The sequence below is a fragment of the Poecilia reticulata genome, linkage group LG8, assembly GCF_000633615.1.
Source record: "Poecilia reticulata strain Guanapo linkage group LG8, Guppy_female_1.0+MT, whole genome shotgun sequence".
NCBI classification, from domain to species: domain Eukaryota; kingdom Metazoa; phylum Chordata; class Actinopteri; order Cyprinodontiformes; family Poeciliidae; genus Poecilia; species Poecilia reticulata.
The window spans coordinates 2090857-2111565 of NC_024338.1; the positions used below are offsets into that span (position 1 = coordinate 2090857).

General features: G+C 39.3%; 1 protein-coding gene across 4 annotated transcripts; it reads right to left on the reverse strand.

The window, feature by feature from the left end:
* Positions 1-515: 515 nt before the first annotated feature.
* LOC103468195 (zinc finger protein 646-like) lies at positions 516-20046 on the reverse strand. Of its 4 annotated transcripts, none has more exons than XM_017306383.1 (7): positions 19778-20046; positions 16749-17011; positions 15439-15685; positions 13403-13492; positions 10811-11002; positions 10558-10737; positions 516-1955 (listed from the first exon to the last, which is right to left on the reverse strand). In XM_017306383.1, exons 1-7 carry the CDS (start codon positions 20033-20035, stop codon positions 1791-1793), a joined length of 1395 nt encoding a protein of 464 aa, XP_017161872.1. In that variant the 5' UTR covers positions 20036-20046; the 3' UTR covers positions 516-1790. The 4 variants fall into 4 exon arrangements, with proteins under 4 accessions (XP_017161872.1, XP_008413313.1, XP_008413314.1 ...); XM_008415091.2 differs by having other exon boundaries at positions 10558-10740; XM_008415092.2 differs by having other exon boundaries at positions 10606-10740; positions 19778-20045.
* Positions 20047-20709: the final 663 nt, after the last annotated feature.

Genomic DNA, 20709 nt, shown 5'->3' on the forward strand with positions numbered 1-20709 from the left:
GAAAATAAGAATATCTTCAATCAGAGGCTTCTTCAAATTTGCTGTAATACTGACCGCTACAGGAGATCCTTTCAGCCCATAGCGACCAGATACTATGAATTACTTGAAGAAACTTGAATTAATGTGGTTTACAGCATTTCATTTTCATTTGGAATTATTAAAAGTATTTTTGAATTGAATTTAGACTGTAGTTCATTTTAGCTATTTCCGTCACTGTTGCTTACTTTCTGCTTACACCTCACTTGGCCCATGAACTGATTAAAGTCAACATTACAACAGAAAAAACATCCAATTTTATCCTTTTGCAAAGCAAATCTGATAGTGGAATTCAACCAGGCCCACAGTACTCTGGTCATATGCTACTAGAAGCCACAGAATGATGGAAGAAAAACTGACAATTCAGAAAATGTTTCTTCTACAATCATTTCTAAAGCCTCCGTCATCCCTGCCAAAAAAACTGTAACCATAGACACAATGAGAACTGAGCGGCAGGAGAAGGCTTCAATCATTGCCTCTTGGTGATAATAATAAAACATTTTTATTTGTATAGCACTTTTCTAAATACTCAAAGACACTTTACAAGGAGAGAAAGCAACAATGAAAACATGTCAGGAATAAAAACAGAAACAACTTTAAAAAGAGGAAAGACAATGACAGTAGAATTGTGGGTATTTCAACAACCGTCAAGTTAGCAAGATAAACTAACTACATGCTGGATCCAAGAATGAATCATTATTCAAATTCAACAGTTTACAAAATACTCTAAAGTTAATGTAAGTCAATCGTGATTGGCTGCTTACTGAGACCTAGTTATTATTCCATCCTGGGAATAGTGAGACGAACGCATGATTTTATTAAAACAAAATTATTCTTACTTTATTTAATTTTTTTTTATAAATACAAAGACTAACTTTGAAGTTGAAAAGTGGGTTTTGGCCGTGTTGCTGAGATCAGTCCTGGTCGGTTCTGCTGAGGGCTCGCTGGGTCTGGATCAGGAGCCAACCTCTGTCTCTCACTGCAGAGGCTGCAGGCCGATGGCGCTGAACCCTGTAACAGTCAGGTCTGGACACAGAGGTCATTCCCAGTACAGACGTCTTCAGCTGCTCCTTTGTGCTTGGACGTGACAGGCGAGTGCTGAGGGGCGACACCTCCTGATGCACAATATACACAACACTCTCTCCCCAGCCGGTCAAATGTTAGACGGGGTAAAAAACGTTTTCCCCTTTTTTTTTCTTTTGCAGAAATTGCATTTAACAAAGATACAGAGATATTGGACCAATGGAAAAAAATTGTAACATTTAACAACAACTTGGTTCTTGTTCCCAATTTGCATTTGGCTCCTGATTAAAAAAAAAAAAAAGACTTTATTTTATTCAACATAAGGGCGAGGGGTGTGGGAGCACTATTCATAACGGGAAGGATAGATATTTTCATAACTATGGGGGAGAGCAAGAAGGGGGATAAATTCTTACCAACAGGGCGGGTCAGGGTGGAGACAGTTTAACTTCTACCCAGTACATGGCATAGATCATACATGAGGGTCAAGGCAACACATTGTTTTCAACCTAACTACTCAGAAATCAATCTCAACTAGTTCTCAACAGTGCCCTCCCCCATTCCCACACACAGCATTCCAAAAGGAGAGGTTCGGAAAGCGGCGGGAATTTCAGGAGTCCTCCATCCTCCATCCCGGATGTCGGATGCTGGATGTGAAAGGGGCAGGGTGGAAGAAGAGGCTGTGTTGTTGAGTGGCCGAGGTGACGACAGGAAGTGCTTGGCTGTCAGGAGTCTCACTGATTGTAGAGGGAGCGCTGCTCCCAGGGCATGGCCTGGATGGTCCGTGGCACGGGGGGAGGCTTGAGCGAGGGAGCGCCGTTCGGATGGAGAGAGTGGCCTATGGGGTTGATGGTGGGGAGGGATCGCTGGGGGGCCAGGGAGAAAGTGTCCTGGTGCTTCTGCAGGGAAGGCGGGTTCAACAGGGAGGCGGAGGACAGCCAGAGAGAGGAGGGAGAAAACATTAGTGTCAGCACAGAGGCTTTTAGAAAGATGAAGCACACTGAATGTTTTGGTGAAGCCATCATGCACATACATGGTGCGGCACTTAGAAAATATGATGCACAACCCAGGAAATTATGAACATTGAAAAAGGAAAAACAATAAACGGAGTAAAATGACAGTTCAAACAGAAGACCAGGACTGACAGTGGTGATTATTTGAGTTATCGATTATTCTGACAATCGCATAAAAAAAGAAAAATATTGAGCAGATTTTTCATTTATTTTATACCCTATTATAAATACACTGAAATATAAATAAACAAGTCTTTTTTAAAAAATAAGAAAACTGTCTAAACTGCAATTCCTTTAGTGAACAATTGATCACTAAATTGTGTGGGTGCTACTGGGTGTAGCAAAGTATCAGTATGAGGAAAGCTCAGCTCCTCCTGCTGAACTGATCTGTTGATTCATTTTGGACAAACAGATTTTTAATTATAGAAAGAGATGCTTAGCATCCTTAGCAGGGGATTTTTTGTTTGTTTTTATTACAGAATTTGAATCACTTGAGGAGTTCTGAGTAGAACAGATTTACAAACTTTTTTTTTCATCTTAAATTTAGGATGTATGTATTCTTGTACAGTTTTAGTTTAATTACTGCTCTGAATATGTTGTTGTTTCAGTAATTGGCCTTTTTGCAGACTGTATAGAGCTTTGGAACCTACGTCACTGGATGTGACGTTTACGTCTCACGCAGTCGCTCACCGCCATCTTTGTTGGCCACAGACCAAAACAAACTAGTCAGAACACCAGTGTTTTCATTGTGTTACCGACCACAGCGAAGTTGTTTTCAAGTTGGATACTGGATATTCTGCGCACCGTGGAATAAGGGGCGTTCAGCTCAAGTTTGATCCGATTTATGAACGCTAATTTCGGCCAGCTATTCTTTAACGCTCCCTCCTCAAGCACTCGGAGGTTCACATAGGGGCCGTCAATTTCCAAACCAAACACTCCTGTAAATAAATGTCTTGTCTTGTGACCAACTGATACAAAAAAAAGTGGTAATTCATGCTATTACACGAGGCACACTATCCTCTATTAAAATTTTAAGTCATATTCAATATTTTAAATAAGTTTAATCAGTGATTCTTGAGAATAGGGACAAAATGGATTTTAATTTTCCCCAATTTTTTAAATTATACCTCAACCTTCTGTATGCAAATATGACAAATAATGTTTTGGAAATGTAAAGATAGTAAGGTGCAGGCTCCCAATTGCACATTTTTTTTAAATAAAATTTTTAAATCGACTTGACCCAGAACTTTGTCATCACCATTTGACAAAAATAAATATACATTTATTTTTTTAAATACCCTGTTAGTGATATTTTTACAGACAAATGCTTCTCAAGAAATATTATTTTAAACAAAAAACAACAAAAAGTCCATCTGGCAGAGTTGACTCAGAGCTGAAGGTGGTGACAAACTAGTGAATAAAAAGAAATACTTGATACATGTGAAGTAATGCAATTTATGTAAAATACATTAAAATGAATTAACTTCACATTTAAGTGAGATTTGTCAACAATTTCACTGAAAGAGTCACAAAAACTGATGGAATTGATGAAATGCCAAACTACCTCAATTTATATGATGTTATTTTGAACGAGGCCATGTTGTAGCTCATCGGGTCCATAAAATCTTTACAGTACACTAAAATTAAGCATTTATTTCACAAAATTTCATCAAAGTTTTGTAAATTGTCAGTTATGGTGTTGACAGATCATGGTTGTGACGAGCAATTTAGGAATAAAACAGAAGAAAAAACTAAAGAATAACATAAGCTAACCAGAGCTAACTAGCCCTCTTAGCAAAGGAAGAGAAAGGAAGAGATCATGGGGTCCTCAGAAGTTCTGGTGCCCCCCAATAATGCCTGATTTTTTTTATTTTTTTTACATCTGTGTTGACAAAAACTTGGGACAAATTTCAATGGAGTTGGAAAATATATAAAAATGATTTTTAAATCAATTGATACTTTTATAAAATTATTTATATGAATACTTATACTTAATTGTCATAATATATTATCTTAGTATTCCTTTAATTGTTTTAAACTATTATGTATTGAGTTCTGTTCCAGGACAAAGGATTTTAAAGACACCATCCACCTACTACAATGTTTAAAATAAAAAAATATTCAGCAAACACCAGAAAAATACACATTGTTGAGCTCACATGGCCCAGGTTAGTTTAGTCAGATATTTGAAAAAAAAATTATATTTTGTGTATATTTTATTAAAATTTTGTGCTTTATCCATAGTACCTGTTTTGTCGGTATTCTCAAGAATCACTGAAATATTAAATGTTTTCTAAAATAGCTTCCAAATTGTGTGCCAAATGAACTCAAAAATAATTCAACTATATAGATAAAGCATATTTTTATTCCATTTTGACCCCTTTCTTATTTTTTAACCAAAATTATATTTAAAAATAATTTAAAAACATTTTTCATAAAATGAACATTTTATGAACATCAGACATCAGATGATCATCACATTTGTTACCTGTAATGTTCAATTACATAAAATTTTAGGACAGGATCTATTTCATTACATGTTCACTTACCTGAAATGTTAAATACAACAAATATTTACTTAAATGTGTGATCCATTTCATAAAATTTACTCGTCACCTTTATTGTTTAATTACACGTTAAATGTTTAAAGATGGGCTCTTTCATCTGGTTTGTGTCATGATGTGGTGTGGCGGTGGAGCCAAACGCAGCAGGCAGTGGACGTACTTTATGTGGATGTTATTTTTCTGAACAAAATAAAGCAAAACAAACCAAAAAACCCAGTGTCCTGACAGTTTGCTTGTTACATTACATGCAACAAGCAGATGTCTGATTATATAATTGTTTAATCACATTTATTTAAAAATATAATCTTTCATTATGTGTATGTTTATTACCTGAAATATTTTAAATATAAAATTTTTACTTAAAATATGATTCATTTCTTCACGTTACATGCAACTTGAAATACTTGAATCAAAAGTTTCATGAATGTTTACCACATGAAATTATTAAATGAGAGAAAACAGCCACTTCCAATTGTACACATATTTCAACACAAATGGTGCAGCCTTGCTGAGCTCCTCTCCTGGGGTTTCTTCCTCCTCAGCCTCTCCAACTTGCTCCTCTTCTATTGCCTCCGTTACTGTGTTTTCATTATTTACCTCTTCTGGGGTAAATAATGAAAACGGTCTCTGTAACTTGTTGATCCATCATGGTCTTGCTGTATCGCCTCTTTAATTGACGCCCATGTCGGCCCGATGTTGTGGCGTTTACCTCGCAGTGACCCATATTCACTGCTGGAACCCAGTCAGGATTGAGCTCATCCATTTCACACGTCGGTTTGCCTTGAAGAGGACATATCAGAACACACATCAGTATTAATACTGTAAATTTAATAACACTAGAAAACTTAAATAGTTTACTTCACAATAATGGAATAACCTCGATGTCCACTGACAAAACTCAGACTACGCTACATAAACAATATAAGCCCGACCTAAACAAGGCTGAACCCATTTAAATGAATTCAACATAAACTGAACATCAGTACACCCGGACAAAATCATAGCAAAAAATTATGACACACCACCAACAAAGCAAATTTAGACACTCACCAGAATGGAAATGTCTGGAGCAAACTTGTAGGTATCTGGGGATGATGGAGGTAATATCAGGACGTCTCAACCGCTGACACCCAGGACATTCGTTTTCTTTTCGTTAGCTCCCGTAGCTTAGCCTCCTCGCTTTATTTCCAAGCAGGAAAATAGTGAAACAAAAGTCCGTTTTCCATTTTTTTACTGTTTCAGTCGTGTGATCGGGCATCACATTCAATAACGCAGCAAGTTCGTACCCTAGCTAAATTATTTTAAGTAACTTGGATTAAAAAAATCTGCGAGAATGTTGTTTTTGTCGGTTATGTTTATGGCCCCAAAGATGGCGCTGATATCCGTCCGTCTACAGCAGTGACGTCACGTTCCAAAGCTCTATTCTCCAGAACAATTAATTACTAAATTAATTGACAACTATTTTAATATTTGATTTGTCACGACTAATTGTTTCAGGTCCAAAGAAGACAACTTAACAGCAACTGGGAGACAAGTTTTCCTTTTCTGTTCACTTCAGTCATGGCACAAAAACTAAAGATTCTGCTGGTGTTTAAAGTCACTTTAAATGACTGTTTCAAAAGACTTCATTTTCTGTACTAATCTAATGAGCCGGTATGTGTGCACGCATGTGTGTGTGAAAGGGAAAGCTCATGCCTGTTTAATAATTAAGATATGGAAAAAGAAAGATTTTTTTTACGGAATTTCAGAAAAAAAATCTCATTTGTAAACTCAAACCAGTTCAGTGATTCACTACAAACAGCACAACCAGACAAATATTCCAGTATGAGTGAAATGTTTCTTATTGCGATGTGCAACAAACATGGCCGTAACAGCAGCTGTGACGGGATGGAAAGCAGACTGAATTAGCAGCGCAGCCCCAGGTTAGAAGAATCAGAGATGGGATCCACACGCACGCACGGTTTATATCCCAACAAAAAGAATCCCTGTGTCAGCTGAATTTCACTCTGTTTTCTTTGCAGGCCCTGTGTGTACTGGTGGGGAAACTACGAGCCCAGAAGCAGAACCTCGGTCCAGGTTCTGGTGAAGGGCTGACGTGCTGTCTGACACTAAACGTTCCTTCACTGTGGTAGAAAATCTGATTTCTTACTGGAAGGATGGCAGAGACATTTATAAAGTTGCAAAAGGCAATCAAGTGTGTGGAAGCAGTTACAGTTTCTCTCGCCAACATTTTTAGCATTTAAATATATATTTTTAAAAATATTTTAAAAATTTGCTTCAGCTAAAGTCAAAGTGAACGCAAAATGTTTATTTGTATTTAGCCCTCAGAAGCCAACGCTTTATAGTCACCTTTCTTTCTGGGAGATCTACCTTTCTATCCATCTTGTAAATTTCACGCAGCTACACTGATATCACTAGATCACAACAAAAATGTTAGTTTCACTGAAAACTGTTACAGATGGACAGACGTCATGTCTCCATGTCCAGATGCAGGACTGATGTAGCTCAGATGTTCTAGAAGCTAACCCTGGTTTCAACGTCTCCTGGGTTCCTTGGTCCTCATCAGGCTGGTTGTTCTCTAAACATGACAGAAAAATGACCACGTGTTCCTGATCCTTCCTGCCGTCATCAGCAGCTACAACTCTCTGAAGAACCTCATTTCCTTTGCAATCAATAAAAGTATTTTTGAGACTTATAAAGGAAGTTAGTTGCACTGAGGCTGAATACAAATGAATATCAAACTTTTACACTTTATATTTGTTAAAGAACTGAGAACCATGTAGAACTATCCCTCCACTTCACTGGGATACACTAGTGTGTGTTGGTCTTCTGTTACACAAAGTCAGAACAAAAGGTTTGTGGTAGTAAAATAATTTAAAGGGCATGGCTTCTGGAAAGCATATGTTTGCAATTAGGATTTTTTTACGGCACCTCAAATTTTAAACTAGTTTTGAGTCTGATGTGTGCAGCAGGCAGCCGGTTCACATTAGTGCAACCAGGAATCCTGTTAGACTGTCCAGAGCAACAATCGCAGACCGAACGCTGTTTGTAGTAAAAGAAAGCGGTCGCCATAGAAACTAACTTAAGCTGCAGTACGTAACTTTTATAAAAACAAATAAAAATATTGACATATTTGTTCAAACTGTCCCCATGTTGTGACCGTATGCTATGAAACACAATCTGAGAACAGATGGACGCCCTCCACCCAGTGTTGCTATTGCCGTCTGAAGAAATACACTGGTTTAAAACAACCAATCAGAGCCTGATTGACAGCCAGCCCCTGTTATGGGGTTGATCAAACTTCACCATGTTGACAGTTTGAACTGTCAACATGATTTTCTTGTACAGGGGTACAAAAAATCTTTTGTACTCCTGTTATGGGGTTGGCTGTCAATCATCTTCATGTACGTGAATTTATGTCATTAGACGCAAGCCTTACTTCTGAATTCTTAGATAACCTTTTATTTAAGATAACTGACAAACTGAAATATCTTGGGAGTTATTTTGCCTAAAGACCCCAAACAAATTTTCAAATTGAACTTTTTAGAAAAAGTTGATAATCTTAGGAAAGATGTTGATAAATGGAGAACACTCCCACTCTCGATGATGGGCCGCATAAATGCTATTGAAATGGTGTCCTTGCTTAAATTTTTATATCTTTTTCAGGGTCTGCCTATTTTTTTAACAAAGGCCTTTTTTAAATTGTTAGACTCAATAATTTTGCCTTTTGTCTTGTGCTTTAAAGCCCATTGAATATCAAAAACTCACTTACATAAACTAAGAGAGATGGGGGGATTAGGATTACCCTGCACTATTATTGGGCATTGAATGCAAATACCTTGGTATACTGGCAGGAAGGTGATGCTCAAGAACTTTCTGCAAATTCCCCCCCTGGCGTGGCTATTGAAAGAAGTAGTGTTATAAACAGTTCTCTTCCGGCACTTCTTTACTCAGCACCAGTATCTCCTACAAATGGTGTTATAAATAATTTGTTTTAAATTGTTTGAAAATATGGAAACAAATTAAGGTATACTATAACCTACCAGAGACCTTAGTTCATGCCCCAATTTACCGCAACCAGGCTTCTCTGATCACTATCGGATATATCATTTAAAAATTGGAGACTAAATGGCCTAACTACACTGAAAAATTTGTATATCAACAAAAAGTTTGCTTCATTTGCAATGTTGAAGAACTGTTTCTCTTTTCCGAATGCAGATTTCTGCAGATATTTGCAAATTAGAAATTATGTTCGAATTAACATCCCAAATTTTGTATCTCTTCCGGAAGAAAATAAGATATGCAAAATGCTGTTGGGCTCTCCAGAATGAAAAATAATAATTTCAAGCTTTGCTGACATCTTTGCAGAGCAAATTAATTTTACCACAAACTCCTTGAGGGCTGAGTGGGAGGAGGAGCTGGGTTTGCAGATTGGGAGTGAGGTCTGGGAGGATCCGGTCATGTTCCATCAATGTAAGACACCAGTTAATTCAGTTCAAGGTGTTTCATAGACTCCACTATTCTAAAATGAAATTGCACAGAATATTCCTCCTCAATATCTTCAAAATGTGATAAATGTAAGTCCGCTGATGGCTCCCTGGCACATCTGTTCTGGTCATGCCCCAAACTCTTCATATAGGTGTGACATTTTGAACTTGTTTTCTGAAGTGTATAGGTGAACGTTGGTTTCAGATGCCCTGATTGCATTGTTTGGATATTCTTCTTCACAGCATTTCTATGCAAATGACTGTGATGAATGGAATGGTAGCGGCTAAGAGAGTAATATTGAGATTGTGGAAAACTGACATTGTTCTTCAGTTTAAAGTGGTTAAGTGATTTTACTGAGATTCTTCATTTGGAGAAACTACGGTGTGATGTTGTGGGCTCCACTAATAAGTTCTGTAGTATCTGGCAGCCGTTTTTGGACCAACTTTCTCAGTCCAAGACTGACCCCGACGCTCGCTCAGTCTCTTAGTATTCCACCCGGGCCTTTATAAACAGGTAGTACCGTCCTAAAGTGGAAATGGTAACCAGTGCAGTGTAACCAGTTATTTAGATAATTGCCCTAACTTGTTTTCATTTTAATTTTAGTTACTGTATGTTTTTATTTTCATTATCGTATTGGTAAGAGTATATTTTTCTTATACAGTAATTTGTTAAATTAATGATATGCTTCATACTCTTGCGTATGATTAATGTATGCTGTATTTTGAAAAACTCAATAAATATATATATTTAAAAAAAAACCATCTTCATGCAAATGCTGCTCAACATGTCAATGCTGGAGAAACAACTTAACTTTACAGGAATAGTGATTGACAGCGCTAATCCCCGCCTCCTGGCTCTGATTGGCTGTTTCTAGTTAGCACCAGGAGAAGGCAGAGGAGCCTGATTTTTTCGCAGATTATCCGTCTCATATTAGACCGTCAACAGGTTCAACAAATATGTAAAAAAGTATTTTCTATAAAAGTTACATGCTACAGCTTTAAGAAGGCAAAGCATTTATGATTATAGCTATTGAAGTATACAGATTATCCCCCAACCCAATCTAATCATTTAAACTCTTTTGTAGCTTGCTTTGGCTAACAGCACCTTTAGACAAGTTGAGTTCAGTTGAGCTTAGTTGAGCAGAAGTGTAATGGAAGCTTGAGAAGAATTCAAGAAAAATATTATTTATAATTGGACTGAAATTTAAAAAGACAGAGCAATGGATATGATGAGCAGGTCTATGTCTATGGTTACCAGCAATCAGTAGATGAGAGTTTTTGACAGAGTAAAGCTCGTAAATTCATGGTAAACATCAACAGAGAGAGAAACCCCCCCCCCCCCCCCCGTCCTAATGTTAGTAGGCAGACTGGGAGAAGGCGGGGGCCAGCAGGGGCAAGCATGGCCCAGCGGGGGCAGGTGTGTGGGGACTCTCCTACCATGGGGTTGGCGCTCAGTCTAGTGTATCCCGAGTTCATCTCCTTTACCTCAGGCACCAGGGGCTGGAGCAGGGAGTAGGAGGAGGAGGGGGCGGCGCTGGGGGGGGGGACGTGCTTGTTGCTGGAGGAGCTCCTCATGCTCTGCTGGCTGCTCTGAGAGGACACGGAGCTGGGCCGGCCCTGCTGGGATACACAGCAGCACCTCAGCGATGGTCCTCCTCAGGAACCTACAGACGGTCTGGCCGTCCCCTACCTGGTGAGGATCCGCCACAGGCTGGCTGGCCCCCGGCCCGCCCTGGGACATGGCTGCCACGCAGTGGGACGGGAGCGCCTCCTGCTGGCTGTGTGCTCCGTGCGGCGGCTGCATCATGGAGTTAGTGCTGTTGTTCTGCTGCTGCTGCTGGCGGCGCGGAGTGGCAGAGAAATTGGAGCGGCGACCGCCAGTCTGGATTGAAGACCAGCAAAGAAACAGAAGAGAGCAGAACTTTTATAAACCTCCGTCGCTCCCAGCCAACAGAGAGTTCATGCAGGCAGATCACAGTGAGAGTTCAGGGGAAGTGAATGATGAAGGTGATTGTTCTGTCACTCAGCTTCTGTTACTCTCCCGCTTCTTTCCCTCCTGCGCCTCAGAATGGTCTCCTGGCAGGGCCCTGATTACCTTAACCCACTGATATGAGATGGTGTTGTCAAAATGCACACACACACAAACAGAGCCACACACACAGACACTAACTCTGCAGTTAAACCTCAGGCTTTAACAAAGACCGCAATGGAGTTGAGAGTTGGGAAGCTTTGGTTTTAGGTTCTGCTCGGCCCTGCTAGTGATGCAGTCATTAAGAGAGCCTTCTGACCTTTGGCCCTCCCAGCCCAGAGCTGGCCACTCCTGCGCTAAGGTCACCTTCATTTCTATGTTTTGTTACCATAGAAACTGCCTAGAGTGGTCATTCCTGCCACACCGATGAGATTAGGATGGAGGATGACATTATGAAGCTCACTCTTCCAGTTTATGCCTGATCTAGGAGCTGCAGCTATTGATTATTTTACTAATCAATTGTTCTGATGACTAGTCCAATAAAAATTGGTGCATTCTGTATTTTTTCTATTTAATCACTTAAGATCATTTTATATAATACTAGAAACATATAAAAAGAAAAGGAATTAAATCAGAACATAAACATTATATTGCCCAAAATTTAATCACATTAATCTGTAGCAAAGGAAGAATCCTCAGCTAAAAATCCTTCTGACATCAACATGAGAAAAGTTCAGCTGTTTCTGCCGGACTGACCTGAGGATGATTTATTGGATAAACTGATTAATAATTGGATATCAAAAAGTGCTTAATAATAGATTTGTTCAAACAGAATGTGAATCAGGTGAAGTTAAAACTGCCACTTGAGTTTTACTTAGAAAAAATGTACAAAGATTTTTTTAAATGTAAAATGCAAAATGTACATATTTTTTGCACAGTTCTGGCTTCATTACTGCTCTGACTGTGGTGTTCTTTCAGTAAATGGCCTTTTTTTGAGTCTGTATCCTGCAGTTAATGATTAATCGACTTGGTAATCAATTCTAGATTAATCAAAGATTATTTATGTTTAAACAAAATTAATTATGTTTAAATAATTAACATGAATTATCTTTTTCCTGGATGCTCATGATGCTGGACGGACAGACTCATCACACCTCCAGCTGCTTAAGTTTCAGCATTATTTCTGTTGTTTTACACAAGTTTAAACTTTGTTTTAAGTGAAAGTATGCAACATAAAAAAATCTTCGGCTGTATTATGATTAGGACAGTTAGGGATGATTAGCTAATAACTATGTCTTTATGTGGATTAATTTTCACTAAATAAATGTTATCAGATTAAAGTTATTATTTGGTCTGAGATTATACTAATGCAAAACATGATGTTTTTATTTACAAACATCTTGACCTGAAAATGCACAGAATGCTTTATACAGCTCTGGTTATTCCACCAAATATGGATTTCTGAACTCTTCCCGAGTTCAAACATTAGTATTGTTGTTTCTACATGAACATGAACTTTTTTTCTGCATTATTTGAGGACTGCATCTTTTGACGTTATTTTGATCATTTCTCATTTTCTGCAAATAAATACTGTTTTTGCTTGGAATTTCAGAGACATGTCAGTAGTTCATAGAATAAAAGAACAGCATTCATTTTACTCAAACATATAGCTTTAAAGAGTAAAATCAGAAAACTCATCATTTTGCAGGGGTCTCCTCATTTCATTTTTGTACAGCACCAAAACATCAGCTGAGAAAGAAAAGTCTAAATGTTTATGGATCTTATTGCTGTGGTGGCGCAGGGGCAAAGCACAACCCATGTATTGAGGCCTTAGTCCTCATGCCGGTGGTAGCAGGTTCGATTCCCGGCCTGGTGACATTTGCGGCACCAGGCCGGGAATCTTCCCCCTCTCTCATAACCCTCTTTCCTGTACAACTACTTTCAAATAAAGGCCACTAGAGCCAACAAAACCTTTAAAAAACTAAATGTTTATGGATCTTTTATTTAATATGCAGTTTTATTTTCACTTCCAAAATAGAGGTTAGATAAACATCATATGTGAGATTTTTATGATGTCACATCCTGTTGGTCCTGCTTGTGTGGGCCTCAAGTAGCTTTGTTCTAAGCTTAGCTTAGCATCCCTGGCTTAAAATGAAAGAGACATGAAGCCATCAGAGCAGGAAGGACAGAGTTTCATCATACAGAGAATAAAATGTTTGTTGAACTCCAGTAAATGTTGGCCTTCCCTGACAGCTCCAAGTCTTTCTGCTGACCTCTGACCTCTCACACATGCTCAGTCACGCTCACACCAACCTGGTTTTTGGCCGCGGCGCTGCAGCGGTGCTGGGCCAGGTCCAGCATGGTTCTGTAGCTCTTAAAGCAGGACGGGCAGTTGAACCGGTTCTTATGAACCAACCCCACACACACACACACACACACATGCACACACACACACACACGCACACACGCACACACACACACAAACAAACAAACAAAAACACACACACAGAAGTTTGGATTACTACACTTGTGCAGAAGATCTGCTGAGCTGTTGTCCAGTTTGTCAGTGAGTTTTAAAGCTGTCCCTGAACTGAGCCTGCTCTAATTCAATCAGTGGGCCGGCAGCAGGAGGCTGCTGGAATTACAGCTGGGAGGCACAGAGTCCAGGAGAAACACACTATGTTAGGTCCATACACACATGTAAAAAGAGAATCCTACTGCTACATGTTTCTGGCAGTCAGATACATCAACATCCATACAGGCAGGCTTTCCTAATGTTGCTTTTCTCATCAAAAATGAGGATCTAAGTAGGCTTACAAACTCCGCATGATATTTCAGTAACTCAAATAAAAACACTCGTATCACATGCTCGATTTCATCTTGTCCATGTATTGTCCATAATTTTCTTCCTTTCACTAAACTTTCTATTAATGTTAGTGGAACCTTTTACCTTTAGAGGCTACTCTTCTGGTGGACGGTGTCTGTCTGCTGGACAATTAACAGTTCAGCAGTCTACCCATAATTAAATAAGCCATAAAATGAGCATGGCCAACTTCAATACAGTGTTTTTGTGGCCATAGCAACCACTTAAAAGATCTTCTACCTCTCTCACTGTGCTGCACCCACAACGTTAAAACAGTCAAACTCAGACTACCAGGCAAACTGTGGTAAACTCAAATCAAACCAACATCGTGTATTAAAAATCTCTTTTATTGCTCTGATGTAATCATCTCATTCTCTGACAAACTCAAATTTGAATCTCATTTTCTGTAAGCTAGAAACCTTAATGTCAACAGAAAGTGTGAACCACTACAGTTTTACATTTGAACAACCAACAATCTGCTTATATTTTATTTATATTTGGTGTATTTTACTTTTCTCTTATTTGTGCTTGTAGATAACATTTTGCTATATTTCTGTCACTTTTATATTTCTTACCTTTTCGACTGGCGTTCTTACAGACAGCAAAGTACATTTTTCATTCTACAACATTTCTACTGACCACAAATCACTGTGTGGAATCAATCTAAATAATATACATTTCACTGCCTGAGCCAGGTCACCAAAATAAAGTAACTTAACTATTTTCTCAGTGAGTTGCTCCTAAAGTAGGGCTGCTAAAGGAACTTTGACTCAAATCCCCATAGTTTACAAATATTTCCTTCACAGTGAGAGAATCCCAGAGGGCATCAGATGCTTAACCAGGTTATGACTTCAACTTCTACACTAATTTACTCTAGTCTGGATTTTGGAGACAAAAAGGTCATATGTTCAGTTTTTGATTTGCAATTATGTCATTTTTTTTCTCTGCAATTAAATAATTCAGTTAACTTCAGAAATCCTTTGGTTTCATCATTTTATATTTACATTCTCAACCAGGATCTTAAAATGACAGCGAAAAATCTTCAGATCTTTATGCAGAGAAACAATCCAGAGGTTTTTTTCCAGACTTGTTGAGCTTAAAAAGCAGGAACATTATATTCTTGAAAAACATTTTGGATTTCCAATTCATTACTGAGTGAAAGTAGTGAAGTTTTTTTTTTATTATTTAGAAAAGGCTGATAATTCCCAACAAAATGAACTCCATGTTATTTCCAAAGTCTATGTTTATAAGTGAAAGGGAGAAAATCCTCTTCTACACAATTTCTTAAAGAGTGAATAAATCTTGTAATAACTTTCAGAAGGTATTTCAGTGAATGAATAAATAGAGGAAACAGCTGACTAACAGCTGTTAGATCATAGCAGGTCTTCCTGCACGACCATGTTTTCAACTGATTCTCTGCTAAGCCTGTCATCAGCAACGTTGCTCAACCCCCAGCCCACAGCAGCGCAGCAGCTCAACGGCGTACCTGGTTGGAGGCAGCGGCAGTGCAGCGATGCTGGGCCAGCTCCAGCATGGTGCGGTAGCTTTTACAGCAGGACGGACAGTCGAAGCGGTTGGGCCCGTCGTCGTGTATCCTCTGGTGGTTCCGTAGGTACCGCGCCAGGCGGAACGCCTTCCCACAGAGGTCGCACATGTAGCGTTTCTGACCATGGATTCGCATGTGGTTGCGTAGTGACATGTAGTTGGTGTAGGGCTTGCTGCAGAAGTCGCACCTGAGGAGAAACCGACAACAGGTCAGAGCAAAACAAAACTCAGCTTGTGGACAGAGGTGCACAGATCCACTTTCTTCACTTCAAATACAGATATCTGATGTTTGGTATAGGCCGACACTGATACCAATCTGATAACAAAGAACAGCTGAATTGGCTTAAAACGTTTATTTATTCAAACACACATATAGGCTACGTTCACACTGCAGGCTTTATGCTCTATTCTGATTTTATGTGAAATCCACATTTCTTTGCGTGGTCGTTCACATTTCCAGATATATGCAACTTGTAAGAAAACAGCAATCAACCTGAAAGTGTCCCGCAAGCACAGCAGAGGGCACAGTAACGTTACACGTAGCAAGCATGCTCAGTGATTGTGGTCCACACCCTGATTTTAAAACACATCAACAACTTCATCCTTATCGTCCACCGTGGTTGTTGTTTTTCTGTGTTTCAGGAGGCAGGATAGTGACGTGTGTTGAGTATGAAGGACGTTCAGGTCGGATGAATGCGACTCGGCTGTACAGACACAGGTCACATTGGAAAAGATCAGAACCGTATCAGACTCAGGGTCACATATCCCAGCAGCCAAAAGATCTGACCTGTGTTGTCCAGACTGTCATGAAAAGATCAGACTCAGATTGCATAAGAGCAACAAAAAATGTGGGTCACTTTAGGTTGCAGTGTGAATGTAGCCATGTACTGAATTAGAAATGTATGATAACTCTGCACCAGTACAGCTCACTGAAACACACCAAGAGCTTCAGGGTCTCGGTCAAACATGAAAAAACAACTTTCACTTGTTCAGTTGGTGCAATTAGAAGTAGAAAAGCCAATGGAAATAAATAATAAATAAACTGATAAAAAACAACAGGTTGACTACGTTGGTCAAACGTAAAATAAACTGCAACAAACTTTCTTTCAAATGTTTCAGAAAGTGCAATTAGGAATTCTAAATATAATCTGACCTTATGGATCACTTTGTCACCTATAATCTAATTTTTTTTTTTTCAATATGGAGATCAACACAGATATTAATATCTAGATTCTGAGAGAGAGTTCTCACTTGAAGTCTCCAGTCTTGTGGGTGAGTTTGTGGTTGAGAAGAGAACTGGCGTGTTTGTAGGCGCAGTTACACAGGTCGCAGACGTACGGCCTCTCGTCTGACTCCATGTCGTCTGACGCCGTCGTACTAGGCGGAGGAGGCGCGGGTGCTCGGGACTCCATGGAGAGGGTGGAGCTAGAAAGTGACGCTGAGGTGAGACTGGAGCTAGAAAGGGCCGCAGAGGACGGAGGCAGCTGGTCACACCAGCTGATGGTGGAACTTGGCTGTAGAAGAAAACAAACAGCAGAGGTGTTAGACTCAAAACAACATGGAGCCTAGTCAAAGTTTTCTTGACAGCAGATTTGCAACAACCTCAGCTGACCCAACTGATTCACAATAGTTACAACATTGTAGATAGAAAAATGATAAAACAAGAAATAAATTTAAGCTTGATCAAATAATAACATATATATATATATATAATTGGTAGTAAAATATCAAGAAAAATAATATGAATAGAAACCAAAACATACTTAGGTTGCAGCAATTTCCCAAAAACTAAAAGTAAGTATTTTTTCCCTTTTTTTAAACTGGTGTTGAAGGTCAGGGAAAACAGAAAAGGTGCAGGGTAAAATGGGCTCAAAGGGCACAGTGGAGGTCTGGCAGTCTAAAAGATGTGGGTTCAAATCCAGCCTCCTCCTGCCACACTGCCCTGAAGCCAGGCAGCCTCTGACCTGAGCGCTGCAGCAGGGTTAACCTGAATTTTTAATTCAAAATATTTTATATAAAAAAGTCAACTATTCAATTAAGCTCAAACTAAACCACTGTTTGAAAAAGTACTGGCACTCATTTTAAACTTTATGTTCAATATTTGAAATATTCATTTTTGTTTTATTCATTATTTACTGTATTTAGACTAAAATAGCCAATGAATGTAATCGCTGTTGTCATGTCTCAGTTTGTTCAGTCATTGGCTGTCAGCTGACTGTCTCAGTTCACCAGCAGATCAGCCATGACTGAGCCCAAGGTCGGCTGATTTTCACCAGGCTCCTACAGACTAGCCGTAGCAGACGTTTTGGGCCAGCCATCCATGCTAAAGGCTCAAGCCGACACAATGACGTAAACAATTCCTGACAGCCAATCAGGACAAAACGTGGAACGTTCACAAACCTGGACAGATAAAGATTCATTTCCCAACGCCTGTCATTTTAAAGCGCTGGGAAAGCAGCTCTTTCTCCACACACACAGTGTGAACCGATGGACTGATAAAGAAGTGAGTTTCTGACTGGCAGATTAAATGTCCGGAACTGTGATGAATTTGTTTTAAAAGACCCTGAAATCCTGCTTAGCTACATCATAGTAACTCCCTCCCATAGCTTTCTCTCTCTCTCTCACACACAGAATGACTGATTTCGTAATCTAACAGTAATCAGAGCCTTTTCTTTACAGATCCTCCTGTTATGTTTTTTTTTTTTTTGAATGGATCTTGTAGATCAAACATGCATAAAACAACATAGTGCACTTCTGCATTAGTTAGGGAGGTTCAACTGAACCTACAGGGAGATATGCTGTAGAAACGTATTCGGCTTTCATCTGTACAGACGCCTCTATCCAACACTCAGAAGGATTTCATATTATCTGATGAAGTGTGCCGCCATCTAACCTCTTTATGTTGTATTAAATTACCTCAATGATAAACAGGAAGGTAACATCAATGTTCAGCTGAACGCAAGATAGAAAGCAATTAATAGACCTACCAAACTGACAGCTTGTAACTTCGCCAACATTAAAACTGATAAAATGTCATAATTCAGTTGTGGATGTGTGGCCTTACACACTGTCAGCAGGCTGCTGAGCAGTGCACAGGTTGGGTGGCGTGCCAGATTATCACAGTGGACCATATATTAATATGCTTTGTTGTTGTTTTTCCATTTCTAGAGTTACTCTACATAGATGCACTGAACTGGTTCTGCTGTGCAGTCTGTTACAGTGAAGATCAAATCAGACTGATATCATTCTACAGCACAAATACACATCAAACTGTTATCCAATATAAATGTGATTTAAAGGTTCATAAATTACAACTTCCAGTAGAAATGTTCAGATGTATTTGTTTTGAGATATAATAAACATTTATCTAATGAGCAGAACCCCACTTCAACAAATGTGAAATATCCATCTTAGGGACTCATTGGTGGATTACTAGTGAACTGTAGAGCAAGCTGCGGTAAATGCAGAAGCCATAATAACCATAATGTGCAGTGGTGGCTTAACCAGAAGAGGGTCCCCAAATCAAATACTGCTCCCGCCTCAACAGAAGCTTGGGCCGGCCCTGGGTGTCAGCGTGCCCCTGCTTTCTGTGGGCAGACTCCGGTCATGAATGAACCACAGTCTGGCATCACAAAGGGGGCTTTGAAGCATTCTCCGCGGGTCGTCTTGAAACGTTTCCTGCCGATCAGCCTGGTCGTGTTTACTCTGCGCTAACAATATTCCAGAGCTCAGCAGAAACCCCACAGTCTGACAACTGAGCTGTTAAAACGCACTTCAACACAGGACTTAACCAAGGGACCATACTGCCTTGCTGTACACAGTTAACGGTACATCTTTATACTATGGGAAACCTGCATCCGAAATTAGCTTCAGCTATGCTACGAGTCCCTGTGATGCGTTATGTCAAAGCTATCACTATTTTTCATCTTTCACAGCACAGCCACGGCGTCGCGCTTCGGGCTGCTCATACATATCCATCACACAGGTTATAAAAGAGTGGAGAAAACGGATAGCCTGTTTGTTATCTGAGAGCTAATGGTCAAACTAGGCCAGGAGGCGCTCAGCATGACGGTTGCTAGGTTAGCCGGATGCTCACAAGGCTCTAGCATTACATGCACAGTTGCACCAACGAATAGCCAAATGCAGTGCAGACTGCATTCCAGAAACCTAAGGAGGTGTGATAACAAATGCTTCAGTCACTAGTTGGCGAACAGAGTGAGCTGTATGTTTGTGGCGGGGGTTCGCTAGCTAATGGTGGTGGGAACAACTGGCTTTCTTACTCCGGAATCGTTCGGGTCCTTTTTCCAGAACAATTGAGAGCAGTGGCCGAAGGACTCTGTCGACGAAACGTAGTTCACTCCATTTCTGTCCTGAAAATCTCCATGTGTGCTGCCTGTGTTTGTCCTGGCGTACATCGTCGGTTTGGAAGATTTTTTGTACTTTTCTTGCTGAAAAGAAACAGGGCCGCTTTGTTGGGCTCTTCTTCCGAAAAGCAAAATATTTCTTCTGTGAAATGAGCATTTTGGCGGCGGACACATCGAAATATTTCAAATTTTACTGCCATCTACAGGATTGGAGGATCACAACTCAGCCAGAAAACCCGAGGCCGATAAATGACTGGACATGTAATAATGTTATCCATGCTTCATTTTTTACACAAAATGTTCTTGAATTATTAATCTAAAGCTGTTCTACTCAAAAGCTTTGTTAGTAATTCAATGCTTGTGTTAATGTGAGACTTTGTGTGCCAAGTAAATGATGAATTTAATTTCTAACTATACTAAAATATAAATAATTGTACATATTTTTAAAAGATTTTTTTAAGCAATCAAACTATAATTCTTCAACATCATGAAATCTAAACTTTAATAGATTTCTTCAAACTAAACTTCTTTCTTGCCTTACGTTTGTCAGATGAAAGCAGTAGTCACAGTAAGAAGAACAATTAATTGAGACTGTTATTCAGAAAGATGTAAAATTTGTTTTTTATTTAAACAAGCTAACATTTGGAATAGTTTGAAAGTTGATTTTAGAGATTTTAACTTCTGTGAACACTGACGCACATCAGCTGCTGCAGCATATGAATTTAATGCATGGACTATTTTCTCAACATTCAGTGTCCATGCAACAGTGGACAGGATAATTCTTACAACAGTCTAACATACTGGAAAGAAATACTTCTCAGTTTCTCTGAGGGCTGTTTGGATATTGT

What these genes read in the sequence shown, in the direction of transcription:
- LOC103468195 (XM_008415091.2), bottom strand. Translation starts at nt 20,035, where the DNA reads ATGTGTCCGCCGCCAAAATGCTCATTTCACAGAAGAAATATTTTGCTT. An exon ending in GCGCCGCGGCCAAAAACCAG is followed by an intron (nt 11,003 to 13,402) that starts GTTGGTGTGAGC and finishes TCTTCAATCCAG; the next exon opens with ACTGGCGGTCGCCGCTCCAA. An exon ending in CTGTGGCGGATCCTCACCAG is followed by an intron (nt 10,741 to 10,810) that starts GTAGGGGACGGC and finishes TGTGTATCCCAG; the next exon opens with CAGGGCCGGCCCAGCTCCGT.